The sequence below is a fragment of the Scardinius erythrophthalmus genome, assembly GCF_964197995.2.
Source record: "Scardinius erythrophthalmus genome assembly, chromosome: 25".
Lineage (NCBI taxonomy): Eukaryota > Metazoa > Chordata > Actinopteri > Cypriniformes > Leuciscidae > Scardinius > Scardinius erythrophthalmus.
Genome location: NC_138245.1, coordinates 27273207 through 27288518, shown reverse-complemented (window position 1 = coordinate 27288518; position 15312 = coordinate 27273207). Strand labels below are relative to the sequence as shown.

The following is a 15312-nucleotide window of genomic DNA, read 5'->3' as shown; positions in this document are numbered from 1 at the left end:
TATAAATAGACAAACAATATCTGACATCACTTTCAATCTAAATGAATTGAAAGAGTAAGAAAAATATAATATTAAAAGAGATCAGATCCTCCTGAAATGATAAGTTTAAAGGGATATGTAGCAAATGTGCTCAAAATGGAAATATGTATCATTAATTATAACCAATTATAAATATTTGGATTAGTTTTAGAATTGACTGTAGCAGACATAGTACAATTATTTAATCAGTTCGTTCAACAAACAGACAGCATAATCAACAATCAATTCTAGGAAATAAATGATCTTCCTGGCCAAGAAAGAATAGCTTTTTCTTACTGTCTAAAGTACTAGCAGGGTATATAGCTTGATCAAGATGTTTAAGTGACTTTGATTTTGTGAGTGGCAAACAGAGACACTAAAGCATGGATATAATGGCTTAATAAACAAAACTACAGGTAGGCTACACACACAACTAAACTAAGCAAAGTTTATATACAGAATAAAGAAAAGTAAAGAAAGAGAGAAGAGAAGTGAAGAGAAGAGAGTGGCAAGATTACAATCAGTTAACCACAACGTATACGAGAAACATCAAAGAATCAGGCCAGGGTCACCTTAAAGGGGCACAATATCTTCGAAACGCATCGAAAGGCTGCGAACGGGTGCTTGCATTGACTTCAGTTGCTGAACAAGTCCAGATGTGGTAGATTCTGGAGATTCTTGATGATTTTGCCAGGAGTGCACTGAAGCGTTCGTTTGGGTTCTTCAGGGTGGTCTACATTGAATCCAACAAAGTGCAGATAAAGTTGTCGGAAGGACACAGGAAACGTAGTGTCCCAAACGAGATCTGAACTGTTTAGAGAACTCTTAAAGGCCTGTGGAAGAAATGTTATCTTTAAGATGTGTGACCATCATATGACAGTAAAAGAGCACACACAATCCTTATTCTAATATGGAATTGTAATGGAATGGTAAAAGGGTGTTGGTACGTGACAGGAGGGCTTCCACCGAAGGATAGAATATAATGAACAATTCTAAGAATGCTCATATATGGTTGAAAGTACCATCGTTGACCTAGAGAGATAACTCTCTGAGAGTTGAGGCTATAAAAGAGGAAGGATGCCGTCCCCTCACTGTCACACTCTTGTGGCTGTATGAGTGCTGACCTTCTCTTGAAAGAAAATAAATCTCATCAAAAGACAATTAGTCTATTTGTCTCTTATTCAGAATTGTTTATTGTTTATTTGCCACATCCGGCCCAATAAGTTCACACCCATTTGGTGAGGTGACCAATCAAAGATGACCAGTTGAAAGTCTGTTCCATCTTATCCCTATTGGCATGTTTACGGTGGCATGGAGAATTTGTGAAGTTTTTACACAAAGGTTTGGTAAAAATATTATGATGCATTTTATAATAACATACTATACACCATTAATTATGAAATGTAAAGAGGTGTCTTTTGATACCAAGAAAGACACGATTTGAAGACATTAAAGCAGTGATACATCATCTTTTGGATATCAGCATTTGAAGTTAGCATAACTAAAGCATCATAGGCTAAACTAGACATAGGGACATAGGGCTGTACGCCCTTTCTTTTTCAGACCACAAAAGGAGATTTTTTTTTAAATGTCCCCCTTGCGCTCGTCCATATAATGGCAGTGAATAGAGACCAGCATCAAGCTTTACAAAAAGACTTAAAGTATGACAGAATGATCCCACATGACATGAGTCATATATTCCAAGTGTTCTGGGGGTTTACGAAAATTTTATGTATTTAATGAAAATCCTGAAGAATTAACAGCATACTGCATTTGAACAACTAAAAACATATAAAACAAAAAATAAGAACAACCATAAAACAGGAGTAGCAAAACAGTATCGGACTCAAATATAAATGAGTAAAAGCAAAAAAAAAAAAAAAAATCAATATACTAAAGAAAAAATAGGTTATATAAAGAGACTTGATAGCAGACAGAGAAGGGCTGTTATAATTTCTAGAGGATTTTTCTCCACACAATGGACTTCAACGGTAACCAAATTGTTGAAGTTTGTTGAAGAATCAATGCAGTTTCAAGGGGCTCTGAAGTGTTTCAAAGGGCTCTCTGCACGATCCCAGATGAGGAATAGGGTCTTATCTAGCGAATCGATCGGTCATTTTCTAAATAAAATAAAAATGTATAAACTTTTTAATCACAATTGTTCGTCTTGTGCTGGTCTGCGCCACACCAGGCATTACGTAATCTCGTTGGAAAGGTCACAAAACAGTGTTTTTAGGGTGATTCTGACCTGTGGATTCGTACGATATAATCTGTGATTTTGAGTGTTTGATATTTTTGTCCTTTGTGCTTTATAAATTAAACCAATAGGTTTGTATTCTGGTTCATTGAGGTGAAACGGTTTGAAATATTTTTAAATATTAATTGTGATTTAATTTCTTAAGTTTTAGACTGTTTATTTTTCTCTTTTTTCGTGTTTATATTAGTTTTTTTGTTTTAAGTTTATATTTTTTGTTTGTATGGTTTCTTTTTCTTCTTTTGGGGTTGTCACTTGCTTTAAGAGCTTCAAAGCAATGAAGATGAACAACTCCATTATAGCGAGTATGAGAAAAGAGATGAATCTCACACAATAGTTGAATTAGGAAGTGACATATTAGACCACCGGAAACCATATAATGCAGTCAGTTGAAGATGAACGTACATCATGAGACCACATGTTCAGCTGTATTCACTGTAACAGAGGGCAGTTCTGGCCACAGGCATTGGCGTAATTTACATGTGGGACATGATGTCTTTACCACTTTTTGCCAGGGTCAGTATTGTTAACCACTTTTCTTCTTTGAGGGTGAGTAAATGATGACAGAATTATCAGATGACAGAAACTATCCCTTTAACGCAGATATAGATAATGAACTGAATACAAACAGGTGATCTAATTAATGAATAACCATGGCGGGAAACTGAGAACAAAGGAAAACTAACAAAGGCAGTAAAAACAGGAACTGAACACTATGAAAAATAAACCAAAACTGAGCATAACCGTGACATCTCTGTCATCCGTTTTCCACCAAAATTGTGCTGGTTCTCGTGCCGATTGTTTAAAGTCATACATTTTTCTCTCTAAAGCTCTTTTCACACTTGAACCCTGAGTCATTCTAAACCGAATCCTGAGTTATCTTGCTTCACACTTCTCATAATTTATCCGGGGTTAACAATTAATCTTGAGTATTAATAAGCTGCCATTTTACACTATATTCTTAAACCTTTGGTAAACATCCTTATTTACATATTTGCAGTGTCAGGGTAATTGATTGGATGAATGAGATATGTTTAAAGGCTTTAGCATTGCACATCCTCTCTATATATTGCCAACAGTACTACATGTTTATCCTGAACAGACCTTTTGGACTATAAATGTAAGAATGAAATGGTTTCTTCATCACTCCAATAGTCACGTTTCCCCTCAAATGCTGGAACTACTGTTTATACTCCACGCAATGTTTCTGTGACTGTCTAAAGCACGTGAATTTGACAAATGCCATTCACTGTAAATGACATCCAGCTCCCCATCTCTGGACGTAAAATGGATGGATCTAAACCAAACTAGGTCAAGCTCCAGCTCTGTAGACCTAGTTAGGTTTAGGGATAGAGGATAGGGTTATGGACAGGGTTATGGTGTGGCTGGACCTTCAAGCTCCACCCATTACATCCAGAGAGGCTAAGCTGGATGTCAGGCTCCACCCATTGGCTGTAGCATTCTTCTAACACCGCAACGTTTCACAAAGCACAAGTTTGGCAACACAATGTGGGGTTAACACTGCAAAAGCAGGATTCATAACCCAGAGTAAAAAGCGGTGCTGACCTTGCTTCTAAATTATAAGCGTGAAACGTTTCTTTACCTTGAGTTAAAAACAGGGTTTAGATAGATGATTGAAGACGATAACCCGGGGTTTAGCACAGTGTTGAAAAGCCCTAAAATGGACTAGATTGGACATGCCCCCCAACAGAGACAGAGGTCCAACCCGTCTCACAAAGTCCTGTCAGAAACACTGTATAAACACCACTGACCCTTGCAAACTCCTCCAAAACACGCTTCTTCGGGCGGCATCCATTTTACACTCGGCAGACATGAATTTTCTTTACTGAAATTATGAAAATATGTTTGTGAAAAAAAAAAAAAATCATTCATCATTACATGTTTTAATTCGGCTTCAGTTCCCAAGCACTTCTCACAAGGCACTATTGGGCTAGAGAGCCTTGCCAGAGAAAGTCTTCTGCGTGGTCACAGAGGTCACAATGCATTTCATGCCAAACACTAAATGATAAAAATAAAAACCTATTTGTCAGCAAGTAAAGATAGTTTATTTATAATGAATTTACATAATGAAACACGACTTGAGACTCATCAGTGCATCTTCACCAAACTGTAGACTTGATCTCCTGTGTTTGAGTGAACTGGTTTGTCAGGGATCGTGCAGTACAGGTGGTAAACATTCTTGAGGAAGACAACAGAAAGATTGATAAGACAGACAAGATCAATGTTTGTAATCTGTTCATGATGGACTTCTCGTTTTTTTATGTGGGTTTGTGGTGTGACTGTTCACATATTACCTCATTTTCCTCTGTATTGCCCTCTTTCTGTTGAGTATTGACCAAGACTTCTGTAAAGAAGAAGCGTCATTTAACTTTAAATAGCAGGTTTTGACTGTCAAGAACAAGCTCTCTGTCATAAAACTTAAATGTATTTTAAGCTTTGACACTTTACACAGCAGAATCATCTCTTCTCAGACTCATTGTGCAACAGTGTTTTGATGAATTTAATATTTGTCCCACTTCTTCCATATGAGCTTATCGCTTAATGCTGATCTGCTGAAGACTTGAAAGAGGAAATGGTACTAGTTTCCGAGAAGCTGTGGTCACTATGGTGTTTTTTTAACTTTATCTGTAATTCTTGGTGACATCTGTTACTAAGCGTCACGTTATCTGAGATCATCAACTGAGAACGATGTTCTCTCACCTACAGAGATGGGCTGAGATGTGTCTGGCACAAAAGTGATCAGAGAATATGTCTCTGCAGGGCCAGAAGTCTAAAAGACAAGGAATAATTAAGGTCATTCTTACTCATTACGTTATTTTAAATATTTAATACTTTGTGATTTAAAAGATTAATATCAAAGATACTCACCATACCAATTCCTTGACTGGGCTCATCTGATGTTATTGATCTCATTTTATTGCTAAGAATCAAATATTGATCTTTATGGCATCTTTTCATACATATATTAGAAAAGAATACATATATTTTTTTACTAAAATAAAACCTACAATTAGGGTTATTAAAGTTAACTAAAAACTATTTTTAAAAAAACTTACTGTTTTCTTCTTTTTTTACCTAGAAAACAATGATCTACTGCATTATGTCAGTTATTACTCCTTAACAGCATTTTGGTCAACTCTGTTGTTTTAATGATAAATTCACATGATAATTTCTATATTGAGCATGGAGTGTACAATTGTAAACTTTACTTACATGCAAACCAGCACAGACAGATGAATCCAGTCAAAATGACACCAACACCAGTGGAAACCAGCACTATAAACCATGTGTCTGTGTCAAAATCAACACATTATGATGTTATTATGTATTATGGTACAGTTTAAAACACAAAAGAATTGCAAAAATGAATGTAAATGTAGATTTGTTTTACGTCTTTCGGGTGCCTGGAAATAAGTAAATGTTCTACAGAGATCTGAAAGAGAATGCTATGGTCTAAATAATGTCAAATATGGAAAAGGGTTTATAATAAAACCTGTAAATTGTGGTTTGAGTGGATCTTCAGGATCAGCTGTTGAAGTGTGAACACTAGAAACCACTGCAACAAAAAAGAGCTCAAATGATACATGATGAATATACACAGCAGTGTTTCAGTGTTTGATGAAGTCACTGTAAAAAGAATGTTCATTATATGGGTTTCTACAGATATTTATAAAAGTTACCAGTTCTGGTGGATGCTGGGGTTTCAGTCGTGGAAATGGCAGCCATTGTTGCTGAATTTGAAAAGGGAAAATAATATGAATTATAATAAACACTATGAAAGAAAACTTTTATTGTCGGGTACGTTACTCACATGTTTCTGTGTTCGTTTGTGAAGTTTTTTGAGTGGATGTTGCTGTTGAAACTGAAGTATGAACATCTTTAGTTGTATTTAAAATAAACATTGTCTTTACAAAGACTGGCAAAAAAAAATTATGTTGTTCTAAATTAATCATTTCAGTAATAACCAAATAACAGGTAATTGGAAAAATGGAGGATAGGTACGGTGGCCTAGAGAGCTCAACTCGCTGCAACTGAAGAAAACACATGCAAATAGAAAAAACACCCGCAAATTATGAAAACATTAGTTTTACAACGTGTGCTCCAAATACTCACAACACAACCAAATACAGAAACGCAAATAGCACAGACCTCAATGGACACATGTCCGCACACATGTTTTGTGAAACTAATGAAGATGTTGTCTTAATTTGTGGGTGTTTTTCTATTTGCATGTGTTTTCTTCAGTTGCAGAGCGTTGAGCTTTCTAGGCCACCGTACAAACATATTGGATGAAACATGCAATTTTCATAAACAATTAGTAGGCCTGTTGAAAAAAGCAGCACAGCCATAAGCCTTGACTTTCTGAATTCTCTGTGTATTTCCTGCTTACCTTAAAAGACTACCACTATGAGTTACAGATGTACAGATAGGCCTGCTTTGAAAATGGATCCGTTTTATTTTTTAATTCTGACAGTTGAATCCACCATTTTAATTGCACACATGCAGTGGCTTTTGCCATTGATGACGATTAAAAGAACTTACACATGGTTTCATTTGCCTTGTTTGTTCGCAGGTTTGACTTGGAATGGAGGTCTACTAATATTAAAAAAATATTAAAACACAACAAGGGGGATCCATTTTCAGAGGGCAATTGTTTCTCAAACTGAATCTACAATAACCAGAAAATATGTTTTTACTAACTTACTAGTCATGGCTGTTGTAGTATGTGCAGTGGGGGTTGTCGAACTTGCAGAGACAATTTACCAGCATTATATGGAGTCATTTTACATTATTTGTGAACTTCAACAAATTAACAGTGTAGAAGCATGTTATTCTCACAGATGAACTCTGACCTTCTGACCAAATACTGATCTGAGATCCAGTGAGTGAGAGCTGACATGATGAGCTCTGTTTTGTATTATTTTCTCTGCCATTTATGTAAAAGACACTTCTCCACCGTGTTTATTTGACATTTTATGTCACAATGACATTTTATTGCCATTGTTTAAAAATCATAATTAATCAAGTCATAATTTTGTCAAGCATTCTGAAAGTTTTATTGAAATACTTCTGACTTCAACATTTATTTAACATTAACATGTATTTTTTGTAGTCACAGAGTTCAAAAGGTGCTGCAGAACAGAATGACACAATCAGCTTAGGCTCTCTGACATCTCAACACATTCATCTCTTCCTTCCTGCCTAAATATATCAGATTGCAAACTTGCCAGTTACACTCAGGTCAAGTGAATCCCACAACTGTTGTTTCTGACTTCATGGATGATAATGACCTACAATTAATAAGTCTCAACACACCACAGAGATTATGATTAACCATATTCAACTCTTTCCTATATTTACAGTAATATATTCCATTCAGTGTTGTATTATACAGCTTATTGAATGGGTTTTTATAAAATAGTATCCATCCAGAAGTGCCCTAGATGTAATACAGATATCATTCATATTTTCTCTCTCTCTCTCTCTCTCTCTCTCTCTCTTTTTTTTTTTTTTTTTTGTATATGACTTTCTTTATTTGAAAAAACTTTCATAATATTCTAATGACCTACATAAATCATATTAGCTTGAGAAATCTACAGGTGTCTCTGATTAAAAATGTTTAAAAAAATGATTACAGTAAAAAGTCCTCACCTGTGATGGTGTGTGTGTCACTGCGCGGTGATCTGATCTCAGGTTCAGTGTTATTGTAATAATCACAGCTCAGATTTCTGCTGTTCACTGACCGTGTGAAGAGTTCACTATGAGTTAAATAAAACACACAATGATTCTCTCCAGACTGACTCTTCTGAGAGACTCTTCTGTGCAGAAGAACATCCTCAGTGTAGAGACTACAGGTGAAATCAGCTCTGACTGAAGGTGGTATTTCACAGGCTATGTTGATCTGGACATCACCATCACTAACACTGATGAAGGGTTTCTGAAGTGAACCTGTTTAAGTCAAATAATCAAAAATTAAAAAAACAACAACATTGCAATAACTGGTTCTAACCCAGAAGAACAGCAGTGAAATATCTCATTTAGAACCATCACTGTGTCAGCAGGAGAATGAGATGATGGTTTATTAATCACATTTACCATAACTTTTTATCCCATGACAGAAACAAGCTTCAGTTCTGCAGTTTCAAAACTGCCTATATCAAGTAACACCCAGAATTATGTTCATATGAACGTGCTGATGTAAATACATACAGTGGATATTCCAAATAAGGTGTTGACATGACAAAGTCCAATTAATATAGCCAAATATTGGCTTAATCAGGTTATTGCAATAGTTAATTAATTTTCATGACATAGCTAATGTAAAAGTAATATGTCTTAAAGCAGAGAGTTTGTAGGTTTGCTATGTTCTACAAAAACATGTACAGTACTAATCACACATGCTGAAATATGTTTGAGGATCGACAATTCAAATTTTCGCTAAAAATGCGGACTGTATACTGTATTTTATCGACATTAAACAACAGAGAACACTTACTGTAAGACTGAACCTCCATAAGAAGCTGAAAAGCAATGAAGATGAACAACTCCATTACAGCGAGAGTGAGAAAAGAAATAAGACTCACACAATAGTTGAATTAGGAAGTAACACATTAAACCACAGGAAGAAATTGAATGCAGTTCTATGAAGAACGCACAGCATGAGACCACATGGTTAGCAGATCTGGGCAACTGGTAACATTTTTTGTAGGCTCATAGACTCGGAAATAAGCTTTATAAAAGTCAAATTTAAACGTGCCAAAAACAACTGAACCATTAATAGACTTTATGAAAGACTAAATCATAAAAATTTAATAATGTGGAATAGCTACATTATTCACTCAGTGGTTACTTTAGGAACATGTTGTCACATAAAACCCCTGAAGGCAAGTTATAGTTAAGAACTAATGTGCAGTTTTATTCGATGAACATGAGCAAAGTGCAAAATAAAAAAAGACCGAAGCTTAACCCGACAACAATGGGCACCACAAACAAAGCTAGACAAAAGACAATGGTAACATGAGGGCTATTTATACACATGGACTAATCACTAAACAAGGAACACCTGAGAACAATCAAACAATGAACCAATAAGAAAACAGGACACATGACCAGAACAACCAATGAGAACATGACACATAAGACTTGAGGTGTGTTCGACATCGGCTGCGGCTGGATGTAACCGATCGGCGAGAGTTGCCGTGTACAGGCGCTGAAACAGACACTTTCTGCTTTCCCTAGTGACTCTCGCGCTGCGTTTACATACTTTACCACAGCTGAAGTAGCCTGGCAAGCCAGACCTATCAAGATGTTAGGTCTGGCAACTTACCATAGACACGGCTCAATCAGAGGGGCGGGATACGGCTGTCTTTCAAATTCCCTCTGCACGCAATAGGACAGCGCTTCAACCAACCAGAGCGTTTTCCCAACAGCGGAGCTAAGGTTAGTTGGTGAACGTGATTTCACCAAGTACCACATGTTCCTGGATCAACATCTTTGTTGATCCTGGAACAACTTTTGAATCAACCAATCAGATTTGAGGGACAAGTTTACAGTTTATGTCCAGTTTAGGCTTAGAACCAGGGTGAGGTGCTTCAACATCAGTGTTATTCACCTATCATTTCCCTCTGATTTTAGGGAAAAGTTATGGGTAGGGTTAGGTTTAGGGGTAGGTATAGTGTAAGGACAAAATTTTGGGACAGGAATGTTATTCCAGGATCAACAAAATATGTTGATCCAGGAACATGTCTTACTTGGCAAAATCACGGTGACCAACGTTAGTTGATAGATTCAACTTTTGAATCTGGCCGGCAAAACTACGAACACATTTTCCTGTTTTAAGAATGACTTAAGTGCCATTCTTAGCTCTTTTCTCAAGGAAAAACTTAACTCCAAGTCCTCCAGAGTCGCGGCCAAAGCCGATTCGAAAGACTGTTCTCCAGCAGCAGCCGCCATTCTTTGTTTTCAATTAGCAGGGAACCGTCACAACTCTGTCATCATTATGTTAAGCCCGCCCTGCCTACTCTATACACGATGTGATTGGCCTGACCCAATTTAGGTTTTTACAGCTCCGAAAGTCAACGGAGAGTTGCTAGACTACCCTGGCTGCAAAATACATTTTGCTGCCACTAGGGTGCGTCTAGATTTCTAGGCTACAGCTGAAGTGAAATAAATGCAATATTTTAATATCAAATACACAGACGTTTCAGATACGTTTCCATTTATAATTTATGTACTGCTTAATACAGCACCTGTTTGTACAAGAATAAAGTTCAACATAAGCCTATACTAAGTATTTAAATACCAATGTAGTGGGGTCTACGTTTTTTTTATCAGTTTTATTTTGATAAACATGACAAAACATAACATCGCAACAACATGCAAAGAGCTTTTACTAAATAATTATTTGTGAGCATTAGTGGAACACAAGGTATTTGAATAAACACGAAACACACGTGATCGTTGTCATGCGGTGGATTCGGCCAATCGTGGAACAGTTGTGTCGTGCAACCGCTCTGGAGAAGCTGCGCAGAATGAACCAGCCGGCTGCTCTCGAATCGCTCTCACGGTACTTTGATGGCATACGTCATAGTCATGTGGCGACGACGCTGTCTCAAGTTAGACACAATTTCTAACCGGTGTGGTAAAGTGCTGAGTCCCAGCTTAGGACCCAATCAATCCTACTAGATACTAAATAGAGAGGAGCTTGAGGATGATGACAGCCTTCCTCTGCTGATTCCGCCGTCCAGAGCCTTTATCGCTGCTGGCCCTGTCCAGCACACAACCCTCATCACCGCTGGTTCTGCCAAGCTCAATGACTTTTTCATGGCTGGTCCTGACCAGCTTAAAGGGGGGGTGAAATGCTATTTCATGCATACTGAGTTTTTTACACTGTTAAAGAGTTGGATTCCCATGCTAAACATGGACAAAGTTTCAAAAATTACATTGTATGTTTGAAGGAGTATTTCTGTGCCAAAAATTGTCCTTCCGGTTTGTCACAAGTTTCGGTAAGTTTTTTTCGAGTATGGGTCTGTGTGACGTCAGCTGTGGCAGAATTTCCTTATATGGGTCCTAAGGGCTCTTCTCCGGTAAGATCGCGGGCGCGCGCGCACTCGTAGACCAAAGCGAGAGAGCGAAAGCAGTAGCAGCTACGCCATCAAAGCGCCCTGCCCGGCTTTTGGGAAGTCAATGTCACCAAAGAAGTGTGTTTTTGGTTGCCAGGGCAAGACAACCCTGCACAGATTCCCAAAGAACCTGGCGTTAAGGGACTAGTGGATGGAGTTTGTTTTTCCTGAGCATAAACGGAGTTGTGTAAGACTGTTTGTTCCCTGCATTTCGACGATGATTTTTTTATAAACAAAGCCCAGATCGACGGATTTACAGATCGTCTAATACTTAAGGATCGAGCAGTCACAATGATAAAGGTTCGCGGTCGTGGATTTGAACCTGGCGGTGAGTAAAACTGCTTCAAATGTCTCTGTGTGTTGTCACTAGCTCGGCGCGTTAGCACAGCTTTAGCTTCGCCCACACGGCCCGCCTCCAGCCGCTCGTTTTTTTCCGGAAAGACTCGGTACAGCACAGCCTATCTTTTTTTTATACATATAATAAAACTAAAGACTTTTTGAAGATATGAAGGATGCAATACTACTCTATAGGTACTCAAGATTAACAGGAGATGAGCATTTCACCCCCCCTTTAAAGCCTGCATCGCCTCTGGTCCAATGTTTTTGTTCCTATGTATCCTATGTATCCCATGTTCCTAGCATTAGTTCTCATGGTTACTCATTATGTTACAAATTAACACACCTGTTTTGTATTGAGTTTGTTTACCTGTGTATTAAATTCTTTCAGTTCAATTCAAACAATTAACATGTTTTTATTGTAGCATTTTTACATTCTTTTAAAGTTAAAATTACAATAATTGTTACAGTGACTACAAACTCAACAAGTAGGGCACTAACATGCTGCGGTTAAAATGCAACTTTATTGTTAGCTCTCAATAGTTGATTAAAAAAAGTGTAAAAAATATAGAAATATACATTTAATATTTCTGATGCTTTAAATCTAACATTGAATGACACTGAATCTGCATATAGAATACTAGAATACAAGTCTATAGAATACATGAAGATGCCTTCAGTAACATTTAACACACATTTTACCAATATAAAATCAATTTTCTCTCAAAATCAAAATGTAAAAAGAAAAAGCTCCACAGATTCTGCCTTGGCCTGCTGATCAGTATATGAATTAAATAGCTACATACTGCAAATATAGGCTACTATCATTCCTTCTGTACAAATAATTTTTTCTCTTTTGAGGTGCAAGAAATGAAACAGTTCATCCATGTTTTGCGGAGCACACAGAGGAAGTTAACAGAGATGTTGTTTCCACATGACAGGAGCTGTAGATCACCTCTGTGAGAACGTCATCACAACCTGCACAGATACAGACTTTATTATATGTTTCTATATCACACAGCTCAGTTTATGCATATGTAAACTTACTGTCAAAGTGGCAGAGACAGATGAATCCCATGAGTCCAGACAGAAATAAACCAATACCAGTGAAAACCAGCACTACTAAAAGCCATGAGACTGTCAAAGACAAAAATAGACTTTAATCCATGTTTATATCAGATATATAATGTGCAGTTTTTTTTTATTAAATTCATTTTAAATTAACGACACCTCATATGATCATGAAAGGAGGAAATGTCAATGTTTGTTTTAGTTTTTACAGATATTTAGATTATCAGTTTTGAGTTTTGTATTGTGTTGTGAGTGAATGAACAACCTTCAGAGTGAATGTGATCAGTAGGAGGAACAGCTGCAACAGAACAAATCGCAGATGAAATCATATTACAATAAAAAAAAGTAAAAAAAAAAAAAAAAAAACTGAACTACTGCAACATGATTGCAGACATCAGTGTTTCTAGATGATCTCACTGTCAGGAAAAGGATTCTTCTTCGTTTATAAATGTGGTTTATAAATGTGTCCGCTGCATCTCGGTATACGCAACAATTGAATATATTAGAAGACATGTTTGTCGTAATAGTTTTTTAGTAAAAATATAGCATATCAACAATAATGTTAAGCCTAATAGGCTACTCATATGGCAAGCCGTTTTTAGCTTAAATTGTACCCAGCATTACTCGTCGTAATTGCATTTTTACTAGTAAGAATTAAATTTGAGAGCTCTACAATTCAATTCTTATTAGTAGCAATTACAGTTAGAGAGCTATCTAATTCAATTCTTACTAGTAACAATTCAATTGTAGAGCTCCGTAATTAAAAATGAATGGAAGTCAATGGAGACATATGACTAGTAAAAATTCATTTGTAGAGCTCTCTAATTGGAATTGTTACTATAAAGAATTGAATTAGAGAGATCTGTAATTGTCATTATTACTAGTAATAATTGAATTAGATAGCTCTCTAATTGTAATTGCTACTAGTAAGAACTGAATTGTAGAGCTCTCTAACTGAATTCTTACTAGTAAAAATTATGACGAGTAACGCTGGGTACAATTTAAGCTAAAACGGCTTGCCATCACAATAAAAATAATAAGGTCATATAGATCATAACACAGTCTCGGAGGTAAGAAGTAGATTCTCCTTCACCTGAAATGTTTGTCTTTTCATCCTGAAATGTGAGGCAAATGTTGGATCACAATAATTAGGAACCACAGTTTCCACAAATCCCTTCACTCGATTGGGATGTTCTCTTTTATTCTGGACGGCAAAGGCAGTGACTGTAACATCGAGTGCATTTTGCAGTATTAAACACGTATTTATTCCGACTTTTTGTCGGGGCTGAACGCAGCCCTGGTGCGAGTGAGTGGAGGCGGGGTTAATTTGCATATTCATAGAACCGCGAATACTAAATTTCTAAATACTAAATTTCAAGGAAATACTTTTAAATATGTCATTTTGGTGGTCAAAGGTGAGTTTTAAGGGATAAATTAGTGACTACAGGGGGACTGACTACCTTTCTCATTTGTACTGCATCTGTTCTACAGGTGAACTTATAAGTAGTTTACTATTTTAATACGACTATCTGTGACATCAGGTATTAAAAATCCAATTATTTATTTATCCACCCCCGCATTGTGTTCATATTATAACAGTTTCAAATATTAACACTCACATTTAGCTGCATAGCTATAAAAAAAAATCTCTGCTTTAAATCTGTGCAATATAACATGCAGTACTTCAAAAATTAATAAAAATACATAGCAGAGAAGTGATATGAACATTTATTGCTTAAATATGCTCTTGAGCACATGAATAATAATATTTGCTAGATCGACATAATAACATCTGTTTTAGTAAATACATTTTTTTAAATCACTTTTCAGCACTGAAAATGCAAAATAAAACACACTTGTGACTTTCGGATTTATCCAATGTCTTACTGAAATACAGTGAATTATCATAATTTGTGTAAAATCCTGAGTTTGTGTTTATCCACCGATCCTAATGGGAAAATGAAGAAGCCTAAATAAAGCCTGGTCCCTGGACCACTTTCAGGCGGTGTATAAATCTCAATTTAAAAAAAAAAAATACCCATAAGACATGCTTAAGCCCTACTTGACATGCAGACAATGTTTTTCTACTATCAGTCTACAGAAAATATCTCTCCTTTGCAATGCCAGTAATTTCATGTCATGCCCATTGTTCACTAAAAGTGGCAGTGGCACTGATTTATCTGCTGGGCTGGGTAAATTAATACAATATAGCTAAATCTCGAACAGTGTATCATTTATATCAGCAACATATTTCGTGATATCGCCCAGCCTTAAAACTGCTCAATAATAAAGCTCACACAATACAACTTTTTGTAAAGCTGCATAGAAACTATTTGAATTGAGCGCTATACAAATAAATTTGACTTGACTTCACTTGATATAGACCTAGCTCTGGGTAGCCTACATTAAGAATTTGTTCCCCAGATTTAGCAGCAGACTATATCACCTACACGCCGTTCTGCCTGAATCAATTGTTTGTACAGTAACTTC

The 15312-nt window shown here is 36.5% G+C and overlaps 1 protein-coding gene across 2 annotated transcripts; it reads right to left on the bottom strand.

The window, feature by feature from the left end:
- Positions 1–4317: 4317 nt before the first annotated feature.
- Positions 4318–9294, bottom strand: LOC308685306 (uncharacterized protein). 2 transcript variants are annotated; one of them, XR_014029445.1, is made up of 10 exons: positions 8790–9294; positions 7946–8242; positions 6105–6155; positions 5974–6024; positions 5787–5849; positions 5488–5584; positions 5162–5213; positions 4994–5063; positions 4588–4637; positions 4318–4471 (listed from the first exon to the last, which is right to left on the bottom strand). XR_014029445.1 is itself a non-coding variant. In XM_081356997.1 (6 exons), exons 1-6 carry the CDS (start codon positions 8842–8844, stop codon positions 5499–5501), a joined length of 603 nt encoding a protein of 200 aa, XP_081213123.1. In that variant the 5' UTR covers positions 8845–8869; the 3' UTR covers positions 5479–5498. The 2 variants fall into 2 exon arrangements, 1 of the variants encoding a protein (XP_081213123.1); XM_081356997.1 differs by lacking the exons at positions 4318–4471; positions 4588–4637; positions 4994–5063; positions 5162–5213 and having other exon boundaries at positions 5479–5584; positions 8790–8869.
- Positions 9295–15312: the final 6018 nt, after the last annotated feature.

Excerpts from the sequence above, each read along its gene's own strand:
- LOC308685306 (XM_081356997.1), bottom strand. The coding sequence starts at position 8,844 with ATGGAGTTGTTCATCTTCATTGCTTTTCAGCTTCTTATGGAGGTTCAG. Across the intron at positions 5,850-5,973 it reads CCCAGCATCCACCAGAACTG|TGGTTTCTAGTGTTCACACT; the intron begins GTAACTTTTATA and ends TTTTTGTTGCAG. Across the intron at positions 5,585-5,786 it reads ACTCAAACCACAATTTACAG|ACACATGGTTTATAGTGCTG; the intron begins GTTTTATTATAA and ends ATTTTGACACAG.